Source organism: Camelus dromedarius, chromosome 9 (assembly GCF_036321535.1).
Source record: "Camelus dromedarius isolate mCamDro1 chromosome 9, mCamDro1.pat, whole genome shotgun sequence".
NCBI classification, from domain to species: Eukaryota; Metazoa; Chordata; class Mammalia; order Artiodactyla; family Camelidae; genus Camelus; species Camelus dromedarius.
In genome coordinates this window covers 26,691,919-26,716,166 of record NC_087444.1, presented here as the reverse complement: position 1 = coordinate 26,716,166, position 24,248 = coordinate 26,691,919, and the positions used below count along the sequence as shown (strand labels likewise).

Below are 24,248 nucleotides of genomic sequence, written 5' to 3'. Positions count from 1 at the left end.
CCCTGTAACAAAACCCACTGGGCTACAGTAACTCGACAATAGACTGGCAAGCACTTTTTCTGGGTGGGACGTACTGATTGACCAAGTGGTCTTACACAGTCAGGTACCTTTGAGGAAGTGGCTGCCCCTCTCCGGTGTCCGGTGTAGACTGTCACCAGGTAGTGGTACTGGGCAAAGGGATCATTGTCCTCCAGCACTGTGACCTTCACCTGGACAGAAGGATAGCATTAGGAGGGCCCTGCTTTGTGGGTTCATCTACCACACAAAGAGCCAAGAGTAAGTTAGGCATTCATGACAAGTAAAGGCCGAAAGCAAAACTATTCGTGTTATTGGTTCATTCCAAAGAACAGGTGAGAACTGTTCTTTATAGAAGCAGGGTTTCAAATGAGAATGTTTTAAAATAAAAAAGGACATTTATTATTAAATATGACCCAAAGTTATCAAATTGGAAATGAACTTGGTATTAAGCTGAGAACGTTTGATGCTTGTGCTAATGAATGATACAAACTCTGTTCATATAATTTCTAACAACATTGGTAACTAGATAGTGCCCCTAAGAGAAGTGAAAAGGAACGTTTAAGGTGTTATAGCAAAAAGTAAATAGCTGGTGTTGGTCAGAGGCTGCAGAGGGCTCTGTGATGAGTCAGCAGATCTCCTGTCAGTGGAGGGCTGCTTTCCCAGTTGCTGAGGTGTTATTGTCAGAGGTGCAAGAGTCACCTCTGTCAGGGTCATGAACCCTGCTGGGGAGGCTGACATCCAATGACATATTGATGCACTGCCTGAGTGTGATCAAGAGCTGGGTGCAATCAAGATCTTGGCATCTCAACCCAACTTGGGACAGTTCCAGAGCTCCCCACGTGGTTGGCCAGCTGTCAGTGGCCTGCATCCCAGTTCAACTTCTTCCCCTGTTCATCCTGTCCCCTTCCCTCCCTGCCCAGGGACTGATCTCAGGCACTCCTTGATAAACACCTTGCATACTCAATTCCATCTCAGAGTTTGCTTCCCAGGAACCAACCTACAGCTGAGGGGCTTGAAGTATTAATGTTTAATCCCTTGGGCAAATCAAAGACAGCAATATAAATGGGGCAACTATTATCTTTTTACGCTTCATGCCATCTTAACATCCTGAGAGGTGCTGCTGTGGGAAGGTAGGGAATGCTGAAAGTTTCAGAGCTTTGTGACAATGCATCTTTGCGTTCATTTACATGCCCACTGAGACACAAGTGTTTATTGAAGGCTCATTATGTGTCAGACATGATGCACATATCAAAACTTTGTAATCGGAACTTTGTTGTTGCAGTTGGTTGCACAATTGGTTATTATTTGAGCTTGTTTCTATCCTCAGACCTGACTTATGGTCAGGAAGATCTGGGGTTGAATTCTTGCTCCTGGAAAGCGGTTTTGGACTAGTTAATTGCCTCTCCAATCCTCATTTGCCTCCTCTGTAAAATGGTAGAGGTATTGTGCAATAAGGGGTGAATTCAGTAGGCTTGGGTTGTCCAAACCCCACACATTCCAAAGAAAGGATTGGCTTTAGCCACCTCCTGGAAAATAACCTCTAAGTCCTTGAAATATCCTGCATGATAGAATGTCTGACTATATGGGGCTTTGGACCATCCCAAATAGTCTGTGCTAACAATGTGATTTATGGTGAGGCCTTTGGGCCATGCTGTGTCAGTCTGACCTGGGCAGGAATGGAGGGGTGTGGGCAGTGGTTGCTGGAGACTGAGTAAAGTCAGTCATGCAGGCACTCCGTACCTGTGGTACTGACTCCCAATAAAACCCTGGATATTGAGGCTCAGGGGAGCTTCCCTGGTTGGCAGTACTTCATATGTGCTGTCATACATCTTTGCAAGGAGAATTAATCTATGCATATGACTCCACTGGGAGAGGACAGTTGGACGCTCTCACCTGATCTCTCCTGGACCCTTCCCTTTGCTGATCTTAATCTTCATCTTTTTATTGTAATAAACCATAATCACGAGGATAGTAGATTTTTAAGTTCGGTGAGTCCTTCTAGCAAATCATTGAACTTGAGGGTGGTCTTGGGGACTCTCAGCATAGTACCTTCCCCTTCCCCAGTTGTGAGAATTAAATGGGAATAATGCCTGGCTCATAGTAAATCCTCAATAAGCAGTCAGTGTCACAAGCCTCCTGATAATTTGATGACATTTTACAGGTAAAGAGGCTGAGGGGGCTGGCTTGCCTGAGATGACTCCAGGGGTCAAGGCCTGGATTTGCAGCTGGCCTCTCGGCTCCCCACCTGGGGTCCACCCCTTGCAGCCCCTGTAAGGGGACGCATCTGCTCCTCCCTTCTGTTCCCAGGGACCATGCAACCTCACCTTGGCCTGATCCTGAGCATCCTTCCTCCTCGCCCAGATCACCACCAGCACGTAGGCCACACAGAGGCAGCTCACGGTGGTCACAACCACAGGGTTGTCCTCAAAGGTGACAAAGAGCTCGGCAGTCTGGCGGACATCAATGGCATTGGGCATCACCAGGAACGTACTTCCAAAGAAGGTGAGGTGGTTGCAGAAGCAGTGTGTCTGGGAGTGGGTGGTCCATGGCCCCACCTGCAACCGCAAAGAAGCCTTGGTGGAAATACTTGGGGAGTAAATCCCTGGCTCACTTGAGCCACAGAAGCAGAATGGTGAGGGGTGGACACTGTCCTGGGAGGGGCTGGGGAGTCTGCTGGGAGACCAGCTTCATGATTCCCTTTGGGTTTAAAATGCAGAGAGTAATATCGATTACAAGCATTTTTGCACCTGTCTTTCTCAACGGGCAAATGTGTCCCTCTTGCAAGTCTGCTTTGCCTTCTTTAGATAAGAAGCTCTGCGGGTAAATTTGAAGTCCCCTGTGCCCCCCACCCTCCATAAGCAGCTGTTATCACACAGTTTGTGTGCGTCCTTCCAGTACATTCTCCCACCTGGTGCTCATTCACTGGGCAGGTTATCTGTTGAGTGCTGCTTCTAGGCCAGGCAATGGACGAAGTGCTGAGAGGACATTCAGGGTGACTAACTCATCTCAGTTTGCCAGGGGCTTTCCTGCTTCTTAAAACTGAAAGTCTTAAATCCTGGGAGGCCCCCCACCCCTAGTCCTGGGCAAACTGGGACAGTTGGTCATCTTACACTGAAGAGCAAAAAAAGACAGAGATCGGGGGAAACCATGTGAGAAAAAGGGAAGAATAAATTTTTAAATCCTAAGCTGGTGTCTCAGCACCAGGATATTTTACCTTCCTTAGATCTAGGCACCTGGGGCCCCCATCCTGGGCTCATGCTTTGAAGGGTCCCTCTAGACGTCCTTGGGCTGTACCCTTCTGCACAGGTTGAGGGGTCAAGGGGCCGAGGGGACATGCCTACTGCAGCACATAGCACCCAGCCAGGACTAGGGTGAGGTCTTTGGTGACTCTAAGAAAGAGCCCCTCCTTCAATTTGCACTCTGGATGCCTCACTTGCCTTACCTAGTCCCTGGCCTGGGATTCCCACTTTTAGACTGTGGTTTGGGGACCTGAACCTCAGAGTTCCCTGCTTCAGGGCCTGCACAGATTTATTCCTCAGGATCATCCTTCCATGGAGGACTGGCTACTGGTGTGGCCATCCCTGGGCACGAGTGGGGCAAGACATGGGGAGCAGGGCGTGTAGATGGACCTTGGGTATGGGGTCCCTTGTGGTGTGGGGAATGGGGGTGGGAGAGGGAGGAGATAGGAAAGAGGCAGGGTATAGACCCCCACCTGACTCTTAATTCATACTCTACACTTAGGAGCAGACTTTCCCTCACATCCTCTGCTGGCTTGCAATCCTCCAGGGCCATTTGGTGGGTAAAGAAGATTTAATTCAAACCCACAACCTAGCACCACCTTTTCATTCCAGGGTCCACCACGAGATGGTAAGGTAGGAGGCAGCAGAAAGTTCTGGCCACTGGCATGTGGAAAGTTCTCTGCCCAACACCTGGTGGGGAAGAACCCGAGGCAACCCACACATGCCCTGGCAGGTAACTCTTATCTTTTACCCTTAATGAGCCACCCAGCAAGGCTGGCCTCTCCAATGGCCACAGTGTCAACCGTTTTATTGACAGGTTTCACGTGGGTCTCAGCTCCATGTTTGCTCAGTGTTTCCCAGTCCTGGCCAGCATTTGGCACGCAGCCGTGGGGCTCATGGGAACACCTGGCACACCCAGGTTGGATGGAGCGACTGTCAGAGAAGAGCCCCAGGCAGGTGCCAGTGACAAGACCATCTCAGCTGGGAGCTCAGGGACCAGACCTGATTTATGCCTAACATCTTGGGCCTCCTAAGTTTTTACAAAGACCCGTAGGGCAGTGGCTTTCCCAACCTTTTCCAGAATGAGAATCCTTTTGAAAACCAGAAATTAATCTAGAAAGACTGGGAAATTATCATGAGATCCCTTCATGACAGTAGATGCACCTTTAGTATCCTTTGAGAAAATGTGTAAGTCAGAATACAGTTCTCAGACCCCTTGCAATAATTCTGCCTTACCTTACCCCCAATAAGGTCTGCAGTTCACGGTTTGGAACTTTCTTTAGTTATTTAGAGAATAGAGTGGTGGTTTTCCATCTAAACTTGATGATTCCATTTACTTGTTTACGGCTCCTTAATGATCTGTGTATATGTGTATATCTGTATCAGTACCTGCATCTGTATCTAGTACACAACATTGGATTAATATAATTTTGGTGCTATGACACACTCCCACATATGACCTTTGTTCATCCTACATTCGTGTGTGTGTTCATTAGTAGCTGTATACCTTTAATAGCATAATAAGCACCTGGGAACCCATGAGCCTACTTGAAAGCTAGGAACTTTCCACTCACTTACGTTTAGCTAAGTGTCCTCTCCCAGGCCGTCCCCATGCTTCCCCCAACCCCACCAGCGTGCTGAATCCCATGTCCATTGTTTCCTCGATTTCCATTTTATGTCCAGTTTTGTCTTCTCTATGTTCAGAGTGTCTAACACAGCAATCGCTTTTATCTGTGGAGCACCTACTCTGTGCCAGGCGCCACACTAAGTACTTTACACCCCTAACCTCGTCTAGGTCCCACCCTATGGTAAGTGACCACCACCTTCTATCCCCATTTCCAGATTGGAGAGCTCAGAGGGGCGGGGTGCTTTGTCCAAGGCCACCTTGGCCTGCAGTGGGCATTCAGTGCCAGCGACGTGGGGATCAGACAAGCTTCCAGGAGTGAGGACTCTAGATGGTTACAAGACACCCTGGGTCTTGTTCATGAGGGACAAAGGCCTGTGCCGCAGGTGTGGGGAACCCTCTGTCTCTTGGACATCTCAGTGCACCCTCAATTCTTCCTGGTGCTTTGGGGAACTCCCTGCGCATGGCATCGAACGCCAGGGCAGGAGCTGACAAGGGAGCTGAAGCTGCCTCGGAAACAAACCCAGGAAGAGCTCCTCCCTGAGCCCCTTTCTGCGGCTCTGCTAGGGCTGGCTTCTTACACTGCTTGTGACTGTTGTCATTTGACATGTGTGCCACTGGCTTCTTGTCTGGTCCTCTGCTAGGCTGGAAGCTCACTGGTATTTCTCACCATTGTATCCCCACCAGTTGGCCTGCACCTGGTGAATATTTGCAGGATGGATAAAAGAAGGTATAGGGTCTAGGGGAGGGAGACAGATGTACAACAACTTTCAACTAGATGTGGAGGTTGCTGTTCTTGGGGAGGGTATGGGAGTTCAAAAGAGCGAGACTCCAGACATCTGGGGGCTCCCCAAGAAGGTGGCATTGGAGTGAGAGATCAAAGGGTGAAGAGGAGTTTTCCAGGCAGGGTAGATAAAAGTGGCATTCTGGGAGGGAGAACAGCATATGCAAAGGCATGGAGGAGGGAAGGGGGACACTGATACTCCAGAAATGGCTTCTGATGGCCTCCAAGACAATGTCTGCTACCAGGACACTGTCATGGGTCTTGGCTCCTTGGGGACAGAGCTGAGCTGCCCTGAGACAGGGATTTGATTGCAATGAATAGAGCCATGTGCCATCCAGGGCTTCCCGAGACTGGGCTGGGCTCTGGAGAGGCAGTGCCTCCTGCCTCTCTGATGGCTTGTACTCTGGAGACAGACCTGGGTTCAAGTCCCAGCTCTTCCACCTACTGGTGAGGATTTTGGGGAAAGTTAGTTGAGTTTCTTGAGCCTTTATTGTGCCACCCATGAACTGTGAATACCAACTATCTTAGAGAGTTATTGTGAAGATCTGATGAGATGGTGCTAGTAAAGCAAGGAACCAGCACCTAGCAGAGGTTAAAGGACTCAGCTGTGAGCTCAGTTCCTTGGAAATGACACCCTGGCCTCCCTCAGCAACCCAGAGTCAGCAGGGCTTCCCAGCCATCTGTCTGTTCATTCATTTGTCATTTGTCCCCAAGGGTGAGTGAAGCACACTGTTCCTGTCTCACGTGGCTCCTGGTGCACCAAAGGAACCGACATCTTTCAGAGGTCTCCTAAGTAGATGTTAGATAATCACTCCGCTTAGTGCTGTGGAGGAGGGCATTTGTGATCAGAGGTTTACCATAGGAAATCTGACCTAGCAGGGGGTTAATAAGAACAGTTTCCGTCAGGATCTGAAGGAGGCTTTAATTAGAGTGGGAGGATGGGTCAGGGGAGAGGCATTCCAGGCACAAGGAGCAGCATATACAGAGGCTCTGTGGAAAGGGTGGGGCTCAAGGCAGTGCACCAGAGGCACTGAAAAGGGACCCTAAATGAGCTGGACACACCCAACCAAGCTACTCTATCTTCTTTGCTTTCCTCTCCTTACCTGGCAACCAGAGTTGTCCCAAGTCTCCTGGATCTCATCCCAGAACACACAATGGGACAGGAAGGTGGTGATGCCGACTGTGAGGTCCCTGCCAGGGGCTGGCTTCAAGTCAGACTCGGGGATCACAGTCAGATAGTAGACACCTTCTCCAAAATGCAGGTCCTCTGGGCTCAGGATCCATGTGGACAGCCCATCTGTGGGAAGGGGGCCTCTAGGTCAGCCTGATATCCTAGGAGTACCCTCTCCTCCTAATACCAGGAGCATAGAGGAAGAGGCACTTCCAGGTCAGAGTGCAGAGCACGGCTGCCAAGTCAGACAGACAAGGGCTCAAACTCTGACTCTGTCCCTTCTTGGCTGTGTGACTTTGGACCAGTTACTTAACCTCTCTGTTTTTATCTAAAAAGTGAACATTTCAATAGTCTTCATCCACAAGGGTTGTCATGAGGATTGCAATGAGGTCAGTTCTGTAAGGGCTTGTCAGCTTCCTCAGGGCATATAGTAAGTGCTCAGCTAATATTGCATAATAATAATAATAGTAATTATCATCATCATCATAATACCAACAATAAAAATAAGCACTGAATGTATTGAGTGTTTTTTTCCCTTTTTTCTTTTTCCCTGTGTCTTCTGATTCTGAAGTTTTAAGCTCGTCACACCTCCAGGAAGCAGCTTAAGAAACTGGCCCAGTGGTGACACTACCTGGAGCAGCCATTGGTGGCAGGTGGACTTGGGCATCGTAGCTGGTCTCGTTGGGGTGGTAGCCATAGCCCAGGCTGAGCGTGAGTGGGATGTCAGGTCTCCAGTGCAGCTGGATCCCCAGAGCTGCTCCTCCTGAAGTCAGGTTCACCCACAAAGCTTCAGGACTGGTCAGGTTCAGAATGGTTGGCTCGCTGTGTCCTTCTGGAACCCGAGGCAGCAGAATCTGTCATCAGAAAGAATCAAATCAAGGGTGTGCCAGGCCAGGATGCGGTAAATGTCAGGGCTGCTGGGCCCGGGACCACCTGGGGAACTGAAATCCACTCTGTGCTCTGCTGTTTCCATTAGTGTCCTGGGGCAGCTGTAACAAATGACTACGAACTTGGTGGCTTAAAACAACACAAATTTATTCTCTTACAGTTCTGGAAGCCAGAAGCACCAAATTGGGTTCACAGGGCTATAGTCAGCAGGGCTATTTCCTTCTGGAGGCTCCAGTGGAGAATCCACTTCTTTGCCTTTTTCCAGCTTCTGAAGGTGCCAGCAGTCCTTGGCTCATGGCCCCTCCTTGCGTCACCCAACCTCTTGCTTCTGTCATCAAATCATCTTTTTCTTTTCTGGTGTCAACTCCCCCTCTGCCTGCCTCTTATAAGGACCTCGTGATGACACTGGGCTCACTCAGATAATCCAGGATCATGTCTCTATTTTAGGATCTTTAACTTAAATCACATCTGCAAAGTCTCTATTGTCATGTCAGGTGACATATTCACAGCTCAAGGATGAGGACATGGACATGTTGGGGCCCTTTATTCAGTTCATGCTCATCAAGCTGTGCACCCTGGCTCGGAGCTGCATCTGCACAGAAAGATGCACAGAGGTCCCACGTGAACTAGTGATGTTGATGATGAAAGTGTGGAGCAAGTAAAAGTAAGTTGGGAGCACCAGCTGCAGAGGCAGAGGGACCTCTGTTTGATCTTGGCTCTGCTCTCTGTTAGCTCTGAGACCTCTGGCCAGTTCACAAACCACTTTGAACATCAGTTTCTAGTCATCAGTAGAATTCATAGACTCATTGAGATTGTCAAAAATGTTATCATGTACAAAATAGCCAAGTGCCAGATACACAGCAGCACCCAACAATGAACTGCTGCTATTGCTCTGCTTTTTGTCTTAAATTAGACGTTCTCCTAACCACTCACCATTTAATCAGCTCTCCAGATTAACTGATGCCCTCCGTCCCCTTTTTAAAACAGAATGGTTGAGGCCCACCGTCACTTTTTGTTTGCTCCTGGTGGCCCTCTATGGTAGGCCTGGGAATATGCCACCCAGCTCTCCCTTCTAGGAAGGACCTGCTGCCCTGTTATTGGGAGTATAGTCAGCAGGCAGTCTCTAGCTCTCAGCTCCTTCAGGGTCTGTCCTGAAGAATTTACTAGTTATATTTCCTGAGTTATATTTCCACGCCACACAGGGCCCCAGGGGAAGCAACTGGTCAGGTTGCAGAAGCAGGGGTGGCGGAAAGCCTGGGCCATGGCTTTTGTTGGGGTTTCTACAGGAAAGGCAAGGCAGGGCAGAGCACACAGCTGGGATTGGCCAGTTTGAATCATTCTGGCAGGCTTTGGCCCTAAGAATGGTCTCTAGTTGGTACCTGGTCCTGGGATGATCTCAGGCCGGGCTCGAATAATTGGCCAGTGTGTGAGGGTGAGATAAAGGGGCTGGTTGGGGTATAGGCTCAGGACTGGTTGTTTTGCACGTGCAAGGGTGCCCTGGCAGAGCCCTTGCTCTCTCTGATGATTGGCCGGCCCTGGGAAGGGCAGTTTCTTTCCCAGCAGCAAAATTTTTAAGATATCAAAACATCATAAGACTTAGAAAACTGCACACTTGATTGATAGAACGCTGGTGGCAGAGCCCCACTCTGGGCTGACTGAGACTTTGTGGGGTCTGATTGCAGTCTGACTCCTGCCCAGCCCTGTCTTCTTTCTTCACTCTTCACAGGTATGGATCTCTAGCAAACATCTTGGACCACTACCTCCTTCTCAGCGCCAGCCTCTGGGGAACCCAACCTATGACATCTCCTCTCTAGTAACCCTGGCAGCTCCCTCCTGCCAGTCGGGTGGGATGCTCACCAGTAGGCAGTTGTGTCTGACCCCAGGCCCACTTATATCCATTGTACTCATGATGGTGAAGGTCAACTTTGATGCTATCTCTCACAGAGAGATGTAACGTGATAAAGGAGGCGTGTGAAAAGAATTCTTTGCATTAAAAACGTAAGTTGAAGGCTTTGAAAAGACTCAATGTGAGTTCTGAAAAATTGTTATTGGATTAGTCATTGATGAGAAAGCTGTAGAAGATTAGAAAAAAGCCATTAAAATCTCAAAAGAATCTGAACTCGTATTGCACCAGTATGCCTATGTTTTTTACTCACTTTAAAGAAAATCTAACCATGTTAAGAGGGTGATTTATGTAATGAAGATGATTAAAATTCCAGTCAAAAGATTTAAAGAATCTTTCAGTTATATACCTAAAGATTGATAATGATGTACATTTATAGTTTTAAGTTAAAATACAGTGTTTAAGGTACGGTAAGGATTGTTTTTAATAATTCTCTGCTTTAATCTTTCTTTTTTTCCCCCATAACTGATGAACTTTTGGTTCCAACCCAGTCAAAGAAGACAGAAGGACCACCTGACTTCTGAGAGCACCCCCAGCATCTACCTCGATGTTCTCTGACAGATTCTTCACAGGTATGAGCCGTCCACTAGGGCTGGTCAGAGAGAGGCCACCAACAGTTCCACTGACATCAAAATGACTTCCAGTTGGGAAGGGGCTCTTTGGGAAACTTATCATCTGAAACCAAGAACAGAGAGTGTCAGCCAAGGCCCTGAAGGTCCCTATGTGAAAGATGAGGTTTCCTGAGATGAGATGGTAAGCGGCCCTTGCCCTGTGGGGTGAATGTGGAGCCCTGCCTTTAGTTGCTGCTGGCTTTCCTGGTGGGAGTCTGCCCTTCAGGGCTGTGGCCTCAGAAAGCTGGGCCTAGACATCAAGTCAGACCTGCTACAGCCGAGCAGTACTGGACTGCAAACAGTCTGAGCCTTTCCTCTGACAAAGCCAGCAAGTCTCTAAGAGGAAGAAGTCTGTCTGCTTTCTCTGAGGCTCAAACAGCAGAGAGTCATATGTGCCCTAATTTAGGGATGGAAAGAGCCCTGAGCTTACCGTTTCCTAGTCGTGGAACAAAGTCCGAAGAGCTTCATTTTCAATGACTCATTGAACCCAGGCTAATGGAGAAATTCCACCACAGAGTGGGAAGAGGATGGATGGGGGAGTCAGAGGCCTGGGTCTGAATCCCAGCTGTGCCACTTTGCTTGTGGCCTTGGGCCAGTCACTGAACCTCATCTGTAAAATGGATGTAATAATACTGCATAATGGACAGGGCTGTTATGAACATAAATGAGCAAACATATGTGCAAGTCCTTTGCAAACCGTAAAGGGCTGTTCTCATGGAGATTCTTTCTGTTGTTACCCTTATGTCCACAGGCTCCTGACTGTCCTCTGTGGAGCCAAAGGATGGGACAGCAGGAAGGGTGAAGGTCACAGAGCTGGCAGCAGCAACATGCACAGAGGAACCTCGCCAATTCCAGGGCTGTATTCTGTCCGCAAGGTGAGAACAGAGGTGCCAGAGAGAGAGAGGAGAAGGTCAGTGTCAGGGGAAGCTCTGCCTGCCTCTTGCACTACAGGGAGCCCGGCTTTAGCATCAGAGTGGGCAGCTCTATTTTGATTCCTTAGATGGTTCTGCATGTTTGTGCCAGTAGGAGCAGCATAACAGGCTGGGCTAGAGGCTCCATGAGGACAGGGCTTTGGCTCCTGCGTCACCCCAATGCCTAGGGCGGTGCCTGGCACATGACGGTGGTGAATACATATTTTGTTGAATGAATAAACGAGCTTGGATGTAGACATTTCTTCAGACTTATCTCCCCTACCTACTTGACCCCTAATGTCGTGGGCTCCCATGAAACCATCTTCATTGGCCTTTGACCTTGTCCCATCTGAGTAGACTGGGGACCTGGTTTCAGATGCTCATCCTGATCAGGTTGCTGCCCCTGGGATCCAAGAGGACAACCCTGGCAGGAGGAACCAAGGGAGGGTGCTCAGTGCAGGGGGTCCCAGCGATGCCTACAGTGTCATCCAGCCCCTGATTGGCAGGTGGAGGAACGGAAGTGGCGGGGGCATCCCCAGGTACTGAAGGGCTCATGAGAGGTAGGCAGGCACTCCATGGAGAAACTCTCAAGGCAAGTGCATCTTGAGTCCCCACAGGTCCGTGGAGCAGTGGGCTTGCCAGACATACCCTGGGTGAGGTTAAAAGTGAGCTGGTCCCCTTCCTTCAGGGCCTTCACCTGCACAGCCCAACATGACCCATCTCTGAGGACACGTGGGTGGCTCTGACACTGGCGTGGCACTCACCACCTCCATTCCTGTGCTGTACAGATACCCAACACGAGGACCTCCTCTTGGTGGAAAGCTCTTCCCACTTCTTGGTCCCATCACTTCCCCCACCTGCAAGGGGGGTCTTCTGGGCTCTGCCTGTCACAGGGTCTTGGTATATGGGTGTGGAATGAGCTGGGTCAGGGGATGAGCTTTCTTGGACCCACAGTACAGCTGGTTACCTGTTTGTGTACACAGAGATGGAGGGGGTGGCCAGAGTGGCTGGAAGGCCCCCAGGCAGTCTTCCCAGCAGGAGGGCAGCCTGCACGTGCTCCATGGCTCTGAGCACCTGGGACACTGTGGCTGTCTGGAAAAGGAAGCAGGGGATACTGCTGAGGACCGGTCTCCATATACCACCTCTAGTTACCATCCCCAGGTGAGTGTGGGACCTGCAGCAGGAACTGGGAGAGGGCAGAGGAGCGAGGCGGAGACCATGATTGAATGCATTTCACCAAGCGCCAGGCACTGCAGGGAACAAGGAGTAAGCACTTAGGAGCTTCCAGTATTGGATTTATGTGAACTCTTGTCATCCTCAGACAGCTCTGTGAGCAGGTGCTTTTACCATCCCCATTTGGCAGACAGGGAGACAGAGGCACAGAGAGGATGAGTGACCTGTGGGGGTCATGTGTGGATCAGAGGAAGCACCCAGATCATGGTAAGGCGTCTGCATCTGGGCTGAGCCATCACACTATGTGCCTCTCTGTGCTGCTCCCCTGACATCCACCCACAGCCCAGGTCTTATTCTTGGGGAAATGGAAAGCCACAGGCACAGCCATTCCTCGGGTCACCCGGGCTCAGAATCAGCTCCACACCTGACCCAAACCCCTGGATGAAGATGTGGCCTCACTGAAGCCAAGGCAGGTGTGAGGACCCCGGGAGGGCTGGATGGTTGCACAGAGTTCTTATCAGGACACAGATGGTGCGTTCATGTGAGTGGATGTGAGTGTGTATATGTGTGTGGAGGGGATGTGTGAATACGTGTTTGAGTGTGTATATGTGAGTAGAAGTGTGGCTGTGTGTGAATGTGTGTCTCTGTGAATGCGGTTTGAGAGTGTGTGTGAGTGTAAGCAAGCATGAGTGAGTGTGCGTATGTGGCTTTGTGTGGTTCGTGGATGTGACTGTAACCACGTGGGAGAATCTGTGTGTGACTGTGTGACCATGTGTGAAGATATGAGTGTAATTGTGCATCTGTGTGAGTATGTGCTGCAGTGTGTGCTTAGGGGTGTGTGTGAGAGTATAAGTGAGTGCCTAGAAGTGTGTGTGTGAGAGTGTGATTGAATGTGTGTATGACTGTTAGTATTTGTGGTTGTGTGGGTATAAGCATTTTTGTCTTTGTGGCCCTGTGTGAGCATATGAGTTTGTGTGTGTGTGTGTGTGTGTGTGAGAGAGAGAGAGAGAGAGAGCTCTTCCTCAGTGGAGTGATGGCCCCATGTGATAAAGGACTGTGGAGCAGCGGGAAATGGGTTTTGTGGCTCCGTCATGATGACGTCCTGGGAGGCCTTGCCCCTTATGCCCTCTCTGGGTGCTGGGGCTGCATGAGAACGCGCTGCATCTGTCCTTTCTCTGGGGGCTGCCTCTCCTCTAAAAATGTTCTGTGGCTAAGCAAACCAGGAGTTGAATTCAAATTTGCAAGGGTGGACCTACGATCTCTCTAGCTGGTGGCTTCTCCAGGATGGGGCAGAACTCGTCCACCCACAGAGGAGAAGATGAGGCTGCAGGAAGTTATGTAACTTGCCTAAGTCACCAGGCTTATAAGTAGCAGGGCAGGATTCGAACTCAGGCTGCTTCCTTTGGAGCCTGTGCTTGGCCTGCTATACCACACTGTCTCCCAGAAGCTCAGGTCATTGGAATCTTTCCTCTAGCTCCTAGAAGGGACTTTAACCTCTGCGTCTCAGTTTCCTCATCTGTACAATGTGGAGAAAGATCCACCTAGAAATGCTGGTGTGAGCTGAGCACGTGGATAGTGTGAGGTCTGCACTGGGGCTGGGACACTTACTTGGCTGCCTTTGGCTTCTGCAGGTGCTTCTGCTCTGTCCCTCAGAGATGCTTCCAGCACGCTGCCCACAGCCTGGAACAGGTCCCTGGTGGCCGCCTGGCGCCTCCAGTCCTCAGGATGGGCCTTGGCACTCACTACCAACAGGGCCTCGCTGGCACGCTGCAGAGCCCAGCTGGCCTCCCACTGGGCTCACCCAAAGGAGAAGGAAGAACAGCATGAGCCCCTGCGTGGGACAGACCATCCCTGGCACCATTCAAGAGGCCCGTGCTGCAGTGGAGGGGAGCAAGGTGTGGATTCAAGCCAGGGAAAATCCAGCCAGGCCCGTCACACAAGCTGCCTGTATTGCTGACTTGAGGGCAGGTAGGTGTTCCTTCCCTATAATGTGCTAAGTTCCTTAAGGACAGTAGCCTAGTCCATCTCTGAATCTTTCCCAGGGTGACTTGCACAATGCTCTGCATAGCAGGCATTCAATAAACCCCAACTGGGGGTGGCTGGCTGGATGAATGGACATAGCAGTTATTACAATTTTGTAATTATATATGTATTTGTGAAATGACTTTTTTAGTGTCTGGCTGCCCCCATGGTCTCAAAGTGCCATGAGGGTAGAGGCCATGTCTGAGATTTGCTGCTGAATTTTCACTGAGAAGGTCCCAGGCAAAGAAAGATAGGAGCTGGCAGCTGGACATCAGTGTACTCAAGTGGAGGACATGGGCGGGTCAGTAGCAGCATCTGGACACACACTTGACCACCCAATGATTAGTTAGATTCAGGTCCTCACTGGCTGGTCGGGGAGTGAGGTGTGTGAGCACACAGTCCATCACATCCAGAGTGAGACACAGGGCTGCAGGAGGGGACTGTTCCCTCCCTTGACACCACCCATGCATGACCCTTGGAAACAAGATGGCAGTCTTGGTGGCCCTGTGACTGAGGGACCTTTGACTTGGGCTTTGTAAGTTGTTAGCCACTCACCATGGAGGTACATGTCCTATGGCCTGGCTCAGCGGGTAGGAACTACTCACCTGGGACAAAGGAGTGAGCTCCTCACTGCGGTGGGTCACCTCTTTCAGCACCTCGGCCAGCCCCTGCACCCTCTGCATGTCCTCCAAGGTGGCATTCATTGCAGACAGTGACCCCAGGATATGCTCTCTGACCTTGGCACAGAGGGAGGAAGGTGGGGAGAGGAAACGTCATTCCAGTGGCTTAATGAAGCTATTTCAGGAAGATCTGGGGTCAGAGCAAGTGACCAGGCTCATCTGGGGTTCTTCCAAGCCAGGAGACCTCTGTTTGTCCTCAAGGATGTGTGTTGGGCAGAATCATAGTCTCCGAAAGATAGCCACATCCAAATCCCTGAAACCTGAGAATGTGTTATCTCACATGGCAGCAGGCACTTTGGCAGAATCTCTTTGGAGATTTGATTTAAGTTAAGGATTCTGAGATGGGAAGAGTAGCCTGTGTTAACTAGGTGGGACCAATGCAATCACAGGGGTCTATAGAAGAGGGAGGTAAGAGGGTCAGAGTCAGAGAAGGAGATGTGATGATGGAAGCTGAGGTGGTGGAGAGGGACAGGGAGATGGGGAGGAGGGAGGGAGGGAGAGGACAGGGGTGGGGAGGGGAAGACAGTGGAGGGAGGAGGGAGAGGGGTGGGGCTTTGAAGACGCTAGTGTCGAAGATGGAGCAGGGAATGTGGACAGCTTCTAGAAGCTGGTAAAGCTGAGGGATGAATTCTCCCCTAGAGCCTCCAGACAGTCCACAGCCCTGCCAACACCCTGAGTGAGACTTATTTCAAACTTCCGACCTCTAGAACTGTGAGATAATAAGTTTGTGTTGTTTTAAGTCATTAAGTTTATGGTCATTGTTATAACAGCAAGAGGAAACTAATACAGACTGTCTTAAGCTTTCTCCAAATGTTCAAATCAAATCTGTAAAATCTGGCGCTATTTAAATGCAAATCATGTCTCAGGGTGTACCTGTGACTAGAATGGCATGACATTCAGAAATCAGATGACTTTGTTGGCTCAGTGTGGATGGGAGAGCTTGTTGCAGGCTTGGGTCCCTGGATGCCTTTGGGGCAATGGGGACAAGGATCCCTTCAGCCATTTCCCAACTCCTGCCTTAAGCCTCCAGCCCATGGATTCACTCAGTGGGAGGTGAGAGGACAGGAGGATAGAGACCTGGAAGCTATTCTGCCGGCACCCTCCCTGCAGGGTTGCCTGCCTCACTCTGCAAAAGCCACTGCTCCTACCAGGGGGCCCTCCACATGCAGCTGCCCCTTGTGGATTCTGGTCACTTCAGGCTGAGCCCTTGGGGTCCTGTGTTCTCTCTCATTTGTTTCCAAAATCTTGTCCCCACTTTTCTCAACAGAGCCCTTAAAACCTTCTGCATTGCCCAGTTAGAGCTTGACATCTGTTTCCTGCCAGGACCCTGGCATTTCATGGGAAGACCTTGGGACAGGCTGTGCAGGACAGGACCACAAGATACCCAAAGGAAAGTTTGCCGTAAGTGATGCTCGGGGTGAATGAGAACCAGCTGGAGTGTGTGTGTCGGGGCAGGGGGGACTAATGTGAAGAAAAGGGCTGGGATGAGAGAGCTGGATGTGGACGGAGGAGGAGCTAACCTGGGTTTGAACCCGGCTTCACCACCTACTGGAAATGTCGACCCAGGAAAGCTACTCACATTCTCTGAACCATGCTAAGTACTTTCGTGGAAATCCTTCAGGGACCAGAGAAGTCTGTCTTCCATTCTCCACGCCCAGCAGCTGTGTGATGCTGTGTGCAGTGCACGCAGGTAGCATGCCTCAGGGTGCTTATTCATATTTGTGTAGCATGCACTGGGAGTGGAAGTAGTCATACGTTCTGCCATAGTTGTTTATGAGACTAGGTTGTAGCACATGGAATGGCCATTCTTGTGGATTAAAACTGGCTGAATGTTAGCAAGTTCATATAGTTTGACCTACAGCTACAGTACACATAATTCCAATTTAACTCTCACCACAACTTTAGAAGAAAACTGAGGCTTAAAGAGATTTAGTCAGGGGCCTGTGACAATAGAGACGGTAAGTGACAGAGCTGGAACAACATCAAACCATTAACCACATGACTAAGACAGGGTCATTTTTCTCCTCTGGGCCTTGGTTTCATCCTCTTTAATAGGAAGAGCCTGGAGTGGTACCGTCTCAATTCCCTCCTGCCCTAGAAACCTGTGACTCCATGAGGCCAAGCACAGAAAGCAGGTTGTCTTCACTGTGTATCATTCACTGAAAGGACCAGAAGAGGGAGGTGACATCAGCAACTTGGAAAACACCAAAGGCTTCTCTATGGACTTGTGGACCCCACTCCCCACCCCGAATGGCTATGTACAGACCCTGGGGCCCCAGCACAAAGGACAAATGAGCCCATCTGCAGTACCTTCTGTCTGGTGTCCACTCTCAGTGGCCCCCCGGAGTCTGGCCCCTGGCACTGCTGGTTCAGCATGGATGACACGGACTTGGCCAGCTGGAAGAGCCGCTCAGGGCCACACCCTCGCTGCAGAATGGCAGTGACATTCTGCCACACTGCGGCCTGGAATGCCTCATCCTCCACATGGATGTCACCATGTCCCACCTGATGGGGAGACCAGAGATGTGCTCAGAGCAGGAGGATCTCAACTTACCAGTTTTTTTTTTTTTTCTTGAGAACCTGGAGCCTGAAGTCATGGGTCTGCATGTGGTAAAGCAGAACAGGGCTGGAAGGCTTTGCACCTGGCATAGGGACTCTCCTGAGGCTTGAGGGCAGAGGACCCACTCTTACTAGCAATCAACAGCCACCAAAAGCAAGTCTCAGGCAGGTCATTCCTTCACCCCTCACTTCCCTCCTCATCATACTCTTGGGGCTCTTGTGACCCTTGAAATTCACTGCCTTGGCTGATCTTGGTCCTCCTTCCTCCAGACTTGGAAGGCACTAGCCTAATGCATCCCTGAGTCCTTCTACTCCCAACCCTCCAAGGTCCCCTACCCCAAGTCCTTCCCCTATACTGGCCACTTGTCATAAGATCTACAAAGGTAGAGACCATGTCTGTTTTGTCTATGGCTGTATCCCCTGAACCAGAGCCGAAGGAGATGCTCTGTAAATACATGTTGAAGAAATGAGTGAATCAACCACTGGCGGTGCGCTTGGCTCCCTTCAACCCTTGGTGAGGTTCAGATTGGTCAAGAAGTTGTCTCAGTAGAAAAACAGTGGCTGCCACCCACCTTAACCACTGTGTGGGTCTGCTGTCTGTCCCCCGCATGATTGGAGACAGAAATGACCACTGTCAGCATGAAGTCATTGTTTTCTTTTCCAAGTGGCAGGTAAACTGAAGGGAGAGCAGGTTCAGGGCCACAGTGTAGACAGGAACCTGGAAAATGGACACTGAACAATTAGGGGGGCATCTCCAGGCCTCAGGGAGACTGCAGACCCACCAAGGTTGAGCCTGATGACAAGGACATAAAAGCCACAGCCCAAGAAGTCACTCGGGGACTCCTTCCTTTGAGGGAGAAGACAGCCATTTATGCTGATCCACTGTCCTCTGTAGGTAACTGCATGCTGCTGTGACTTTGGAATAATTGTATTAAAATCCATGAAAGATTTCAGGAAAATGATTGCCCATGTACAAGTTTCTTTCTTTCTTTCTTTTTTTTTTTTTGTACAATTTGGAGACTATAGCTAAGAATATTTTATACAGTCATCCCTCAGTATACATGGGGGATTGGTTCAAGGTACAAGTTTCTTTTTAATTCAAGGTGGTAAACCAAATTACTAAAAGAAGGAGAAAGAGGGGGAAGAGGATAAGAAGATCTTAACAATTAGTTCAAAATATATTCAAGCCCTGTCAAATGTCACTTCTCATACAAAGGCCTTCCCAGATGGCTCAATCTAAAACAGCACTCCCTGTCATGTGTCTTTGTCTACCAGCTGTCTCCACCGCTAACTGTAAGTACACTGAGGTCAGAGATTTCCTCTGTTTTATTCATTGCTGTGTATCTAGCACCCAGAACAGAACCTGACATTCAATACATGTTTGTGGTAAAAATGAATGAATGAATGAATATCTTTTAAAAGGGGACTGCCCATCACTGGAATCACTTTTCATTGTAGTATGTAGACAATCAGGAAGTTATTGAATTGCAATTGACAAGTCATCTTTATATAGTCACTCTTCCCTGACCTTTTTCTCCCCTGTGTGAGGCAGAGGGAGGGGCTACAGTGCAATAACCAGTCGGAACTGGAGCAGCTAGCCTGGCGTCTCCATTTAGGGGGATGCAGGTTTGAAATGATCTACTTATCTTCTTTAAATTGTTTCCCTCCAGGCTCAGACCCAGTCACAGCCCTCTGAACAGCTCTGCATTCCACACCTATTTGACGGGCACCCCATAAAAACCACACTCCCTTGGGTCTGAGAATAGCTTCCCTCCACCTTCACCTAGTCAAGGTGTTCAGTTTAGGTCATCATAGTGTTTGATGCTGGATATTGGGGAGCACTCCAGCAACACTCCTGCAGCCTAGGTTTGGAGGAAGGCCCCAATCTGACTAGAACATTTTCAGAGCTCACGGGAGGGTCACAAAATGCCAAAGCCCATTGGAAGGAGGAAAGTACTCAGATGAGCCCTCCAAGGACCAACCACCCCAAACTGGGAGAACAGAGGCAATGTGGGTGCTCGCCCCGTCTCTCCTGCTGCTGCCCTGCTGCTGTCCTGGGGGTGGGTTGTGGGGACGGGACACTGGACCAGGCATTGCAATGAAGATGGTGTCTGCATGCTCCGTGTCCTGTAAAACTTTGCAAACTTGTCTCCCTTTAGCTCAGCGCACTCTGTGACATTGCCCATTCCTTGCTGCCTCCCACAAAGCTGGGTCAATAAAATCCTTGATGATTCTGTGAACCAGACCCATCTCTGTCCTGAATAACTACAGACTTCCAAGGGGTCAGGGCTACTCCGAATGTGTGCTGGGGGATGATGTCCTGGTGGTGGCCCCAAGTGCTCACACTTCTGCATATCTTTGTCCATATCTTTAATCCTCTCCACATCCCTCATGCCAGGAAAGAGGTCATTTTGGCCTCCAGAGTTGCAGAGGAGATACTGATGGGACCTGCTTCTCATCTCGCTGAGGTGTGTGGCAGGTCAGTGTGCCTGGGAGTCGGGGTTAAAGTTTAGGGGAGTGTTCAGCCTTCACACCTCTCTCACACATGGAACATGTTCTTTGCAGCTGCCAGAGAGAGGCAGGCACCTGTTCTTGCAGAAGATGAGCCCAGGAGCTAAGGGGAGAGCATAGTCCTGAGCAGTACCTGATTCCAGACAGAAGCAGTACTCCAGGGGGCCTGGGGCGGCTGAGGCGTTGCAGAAGATGGCGAAGCTCGTCAGAACAGTGCCCTCGTCTGGGGCAGTGATGCAGGTGGGCACCTCGGGGGGAGACAGGGAGCTGATCACATAGGTGTCCTCCCCGTAGGCGTGCCTGGTCACTGCTGGAGAGTGAAGGCAGCGTGCTTAGGGGGCTTGTGGGTCACACAATTCCACCATGCCAAGGAGCTTGTCAGACGTGCGGATTCCCAGGCCCCTCTCTGGAGCCTCAGGCCTCTCTGGAGATCCCGGGGCAGGGCCCAGAAATCTACATCTCTGACAGCCCCCACTCCCAAAACGTGGGGCCGCCCAGGGTCTCACTTTGAGAAACTGAGCAGAGATAGAATCCCAGCTTTGTCATTTACTAGCCATGTGACCTGGCCTCCACCTTTTTGAGAATCAGTTCCTCATCTGTAAAATGGGGCTAATAATAATTGCTTCCTCACGGAGCTTGGTGAAGAGGGAGCATATTGGGAAACAATGCCTTGCTCAAGAGACCGAGCTAGGAAGGGCTACAGCCAGGATCTGGAAACAGGCAGATCCCACCCAAAACTATGGCCCCCCAGCACCATGGAGAGCCCCCAGCTAACCTGTACCTAAACCCCGTGCCACTTGTTATAATCACCTGGATTTTGAAAGAGTACATGCCTGGAAGAGCTGAGCATAAAGATGATCACAATCAGTTAAAACAAATTCTTTGGCTGAGACTTAATTCAGGAGGTTTGGGATGAACCCAGGAGTGTGCATTTTAAACTAGTACCCCAGGTTGTCCTGGATGGGTAATCTATGGGCCACTTTGAGAAATACTGAATCAAAGGAATCTATCAAAAAAGAACAGTCACCCCAATATTTTATCTTTTTGAGAGTCAGCATTTCCCACTGCTCTGGGCTCATTTTAAGTGAGAAGCCCCGAGTCGTCCTGGCAGTGACCTGCTTTGTACCAATGGTGTTGTCTCATCCTCCCTGCATCATACAATCCAGAGGCGGGAGTTTTTCTTGTGCAGTTTGCACGTGGGGAAACTGAGGCACAGAGAGCTTGAGTCCATTGCCTAAAGTCTCCCAGCTTGAAAGTGGCAGTGGTGGGATTCACAGCAAAGCCTGTGTGTGGCCCCGACCCTGCACTGATGTCCCCTATTTCAGCGCTTCTGGGTTCGTCTTGGTTCAGTCTCTGCAGGAGATGGGTTGCTGACCAGATATCAGAGGGAGCCTACCCACCTGTGACTCTGATTCGGGCGGCCTGGCTGTGGGTCCTCAGGAACGTGGTGTTCAGCAGCAGGGTGGAGGTGTTGCTCTGAAGGAGGCTTAGAGAATGTGGCCAGAATCCTCGGAGTCTGCAGGCCGCCGGGAGGGGCTCAGCCTGAAAAAGAGCACAGCCCAGGGCCCCTAAAGCCGCAGCCAGGCCACAGGACTCAGCAGGGTAGTGGCTTCTGACCCCCGGGAGGCCTTTCAGAGTTGTTTCTGATGGAGGGACAGCAGGCATTGCCTGCTTCCCCAAAGTCAGCCCAATTAACCCATCTCCAGCTTTGTTAAGGTGTTTGTCCTCTGTCGGGTTCCCTGGAAGCAGAGCCTGGGACGAGGAATTGACACAGGTCATTTATGAGGAAGGGCTCCCGGGGAACACCAGGAGGGGAGGGAGGGAAGCAGCATTGGGTAGAGAATGAAACGAGGCAAAGAAATGGTTTCAGGAGGCATCCAGCTTCATTTAGCCGGTCCCACAGGGAGCTCTGGAGCAAAAAATTGTCTCATTCAGAGGCAAAGGGGCTGGGCTGTTGGACCACACAGTTACTGGCCAGTGGCCACTGCATAGCAGCGAGGGGCTGGCACATCAGCCTGATAAGAGGTGTGGCTGGGGCACCAACAGCATCTGCTGCGGTGTTTCACCATTGTTTTTGCTACCTTGTGTCCATCCTCTCTTCTGACCAGTGCCCTGGTTTTCCTGTGGGGAATGCCCCCCAGCCCCCAACTCCCACTCCATGGGCTCTGAGTGGCATTGCCCCACCCCCAGCTCAGTCCCAGGCACGTGACACAGGTCTGGTAATCAGCGCAGGGAGATGTTTCTCTTTTTGAGTGGTTGCCAGTGTCCTCACCTTCTCCAGTGGGGTGTTGTCTAAGTACCAGCTGAACATGGCCGCTGCAGACTTGTCCCCCATGGTGACCTTGAGCATAACATCTCCACTGGCATTCACTGGCCTGCAGTTCTTCTCACAGCTGAAAGGGAGACAGATTATGGAGCAAGGAAGCTCCCTCAGTCACTGTGGCCACCTGCTGGCCTTTTGTCTAGTTCCCAAGTCCTTTGAGAAGGTGGGAAATAGCCTTTTTTCAAGTGAGAGATGGAATAAAAGCAAACCCTGCCCCAAGCAAAACCAGGACGTAGCTATGGTCATGAAGATGGAGTGATTCATGCCTGCCTGAATTCCCATTTCATTCACTGCACAGGATAACAAAGTGGAAAGTGCACGAGGCTGAGACAGGACCTTAGGCCCAAATCCCATCCCTGCCACTTATGAATGGCCACCTTGCACAAGTCACGTAAACACTCTGAGCCTCAATTTCCTCACCTGCAAAGTGAGGGGATAAGAGCAGTCAATTTCTGTAATTCTTTCTAGTTCTAATAATAATAATGAATGAATGCTGTGATTTTACAGCATGCATGCCAGATTGCAAGTGACTTCCCTTATTACTGGCTTATCTAATGCTTATCACAACCCTGTGAGGGTCCCCATGTCGCAGACAAGCAAACCAAGCTCAGAGAGTTTATGTGATTTGTCCCAGTGACACAGCTCCTGAGTGGGGGATGGAACATGGGCCAACACATCTTGATTTGAGTCTTGGGCCTTCTCTAGAATGTCACACCCTCCCTTGAGCCAGTGAGAGGTTACTTTGGCTCCTGCTGTGTACCCAACCCATCCCCAGTCCTTTCAGTTTTAGCTTCATCATAGCTCTCGAATCTCCCTACTTCTGTCTTCATGTCTACTCCAGTACAAGTGTGCCAGACAGTCTCCATTTGCCCCTGAAGACTGTGTTCCATCTACTCCTTGTGGCTCTGTGTGCCAGGAGACTGATCTCCATAGACGGTGTCACCCGGTCTCCCACACCCTCTTGCTTCTGATTGGGCCCAGTCAATGGGGAGCATTGAGAGGAGAGAGGTTGGGATAGTTGGTATTTTCCCTGCTCCTTACCAGATGGGCTGCAGTTAGCAGAGCTGTGATCCTCTGGCCAAGGCCACAGCTCCTGCTGGGGGCCCCTCTCCCATAGCTGCAGCTCCCAGGAGGTTCCAGTAATGCCACCCCCTCCTCCTCTTACCCCTGCAGTCCTAAGAGGGTTAACGGCCTCCTCCAGTTGTGGTCCTGCACTGTCATCCCTGGTTTGTCTCCTTATCCCTGCCCACAAGTGTAAATAGACCCTTTATCCAACTCTCATCAGTTCCCAGTTTGAGTGAGCCATCTGCTTTCTTCGGGGGCCCAGCTAATAGACCAAGCAACCTGGAACTCTCATCTTAATTCCTGCAGAAGCCCAAGCAGTCTCCCTGAGCCCTCTTTCACCCCGCTCCAGCCACTTCCCCACCCTGCTACCAGAGCATTTTGAAGCAAAATTGTGATCACATTCCCAACCTGCTTAAGACTCTTTCTAGAATTCTTAGGACAAAGACCCAAATCATGTGTTTGACATAACATCAAGGCCCTGCTGGAGCCAGGCCCTGCCTGCTCTCCCAGTTTCTCCCTGTCCCTCTCTCTTCCTCTGTGCTCACGCCACACCAGCCTCTTTCCCTTCTAGATGATTCTATGCTCCCTCCCTTTGCTGTTTTGTTCTCTCTCCAGCCGCTTTTTCCTGGCCCAGTTAATTCCTCTTCCACCTTCACATCTCTGCCGAGGGAAGACTTGACCACAATTCAGGGAGATTGTCATAGAGTTATGCTCTGTGCTTCCATCACTGACCACCAGGAGGTTCCCTGGTGAAAACAGAGATTGG

At 50.4% G+C, this 24,248-nt stretch overlaps 1 protein-coding gene across 1 annotated transcript in view; it reads right to left on the bottom strand.

Annotated features, from left to right (window-relative positions):
* Window positions 1-24,248, bottom strand: part of LOC105089482 (polycystin-1-like protein 2) — an 88,265-nt gene that overhangs the window by 32,836 nt on the left and 31,181 nt on the right. The window contains 14 exon segments of the mRNA XM_010980539.3: window positions 108-209; window positions 2,343-2,573; window positions 6,769-6,962; window positions 7,468-7,690; window positions 10,171-10,302; window positions 10,976-11,102; window positions 12,117-12,241; window positions 13,931-14,113; window positions 14,950-15,081; window positions 17,335-17,529; window positions 18,156-18,301; window positions 20,228-20,404; window positions 21,495-21,636; window positions 22,367-22,487. Coding sequence (XP_010978841.3) covers window positions 108-209; window positions 2,343-2,573; window positions 6,769-6,962; window positions 7,468-7,690; window positions 10,171-10,302; window positions 10,976-11,102; window positions 12,117-12,241; window positions 13,931-14,113; window positions 14,950-15,081; window positions 17,335-17,529; window positions 18,156-18,301; window positions 20,228-20,404; window positions 21,495-21,636; window positions 22,367-22,487 — 2,230 coding nt within the window.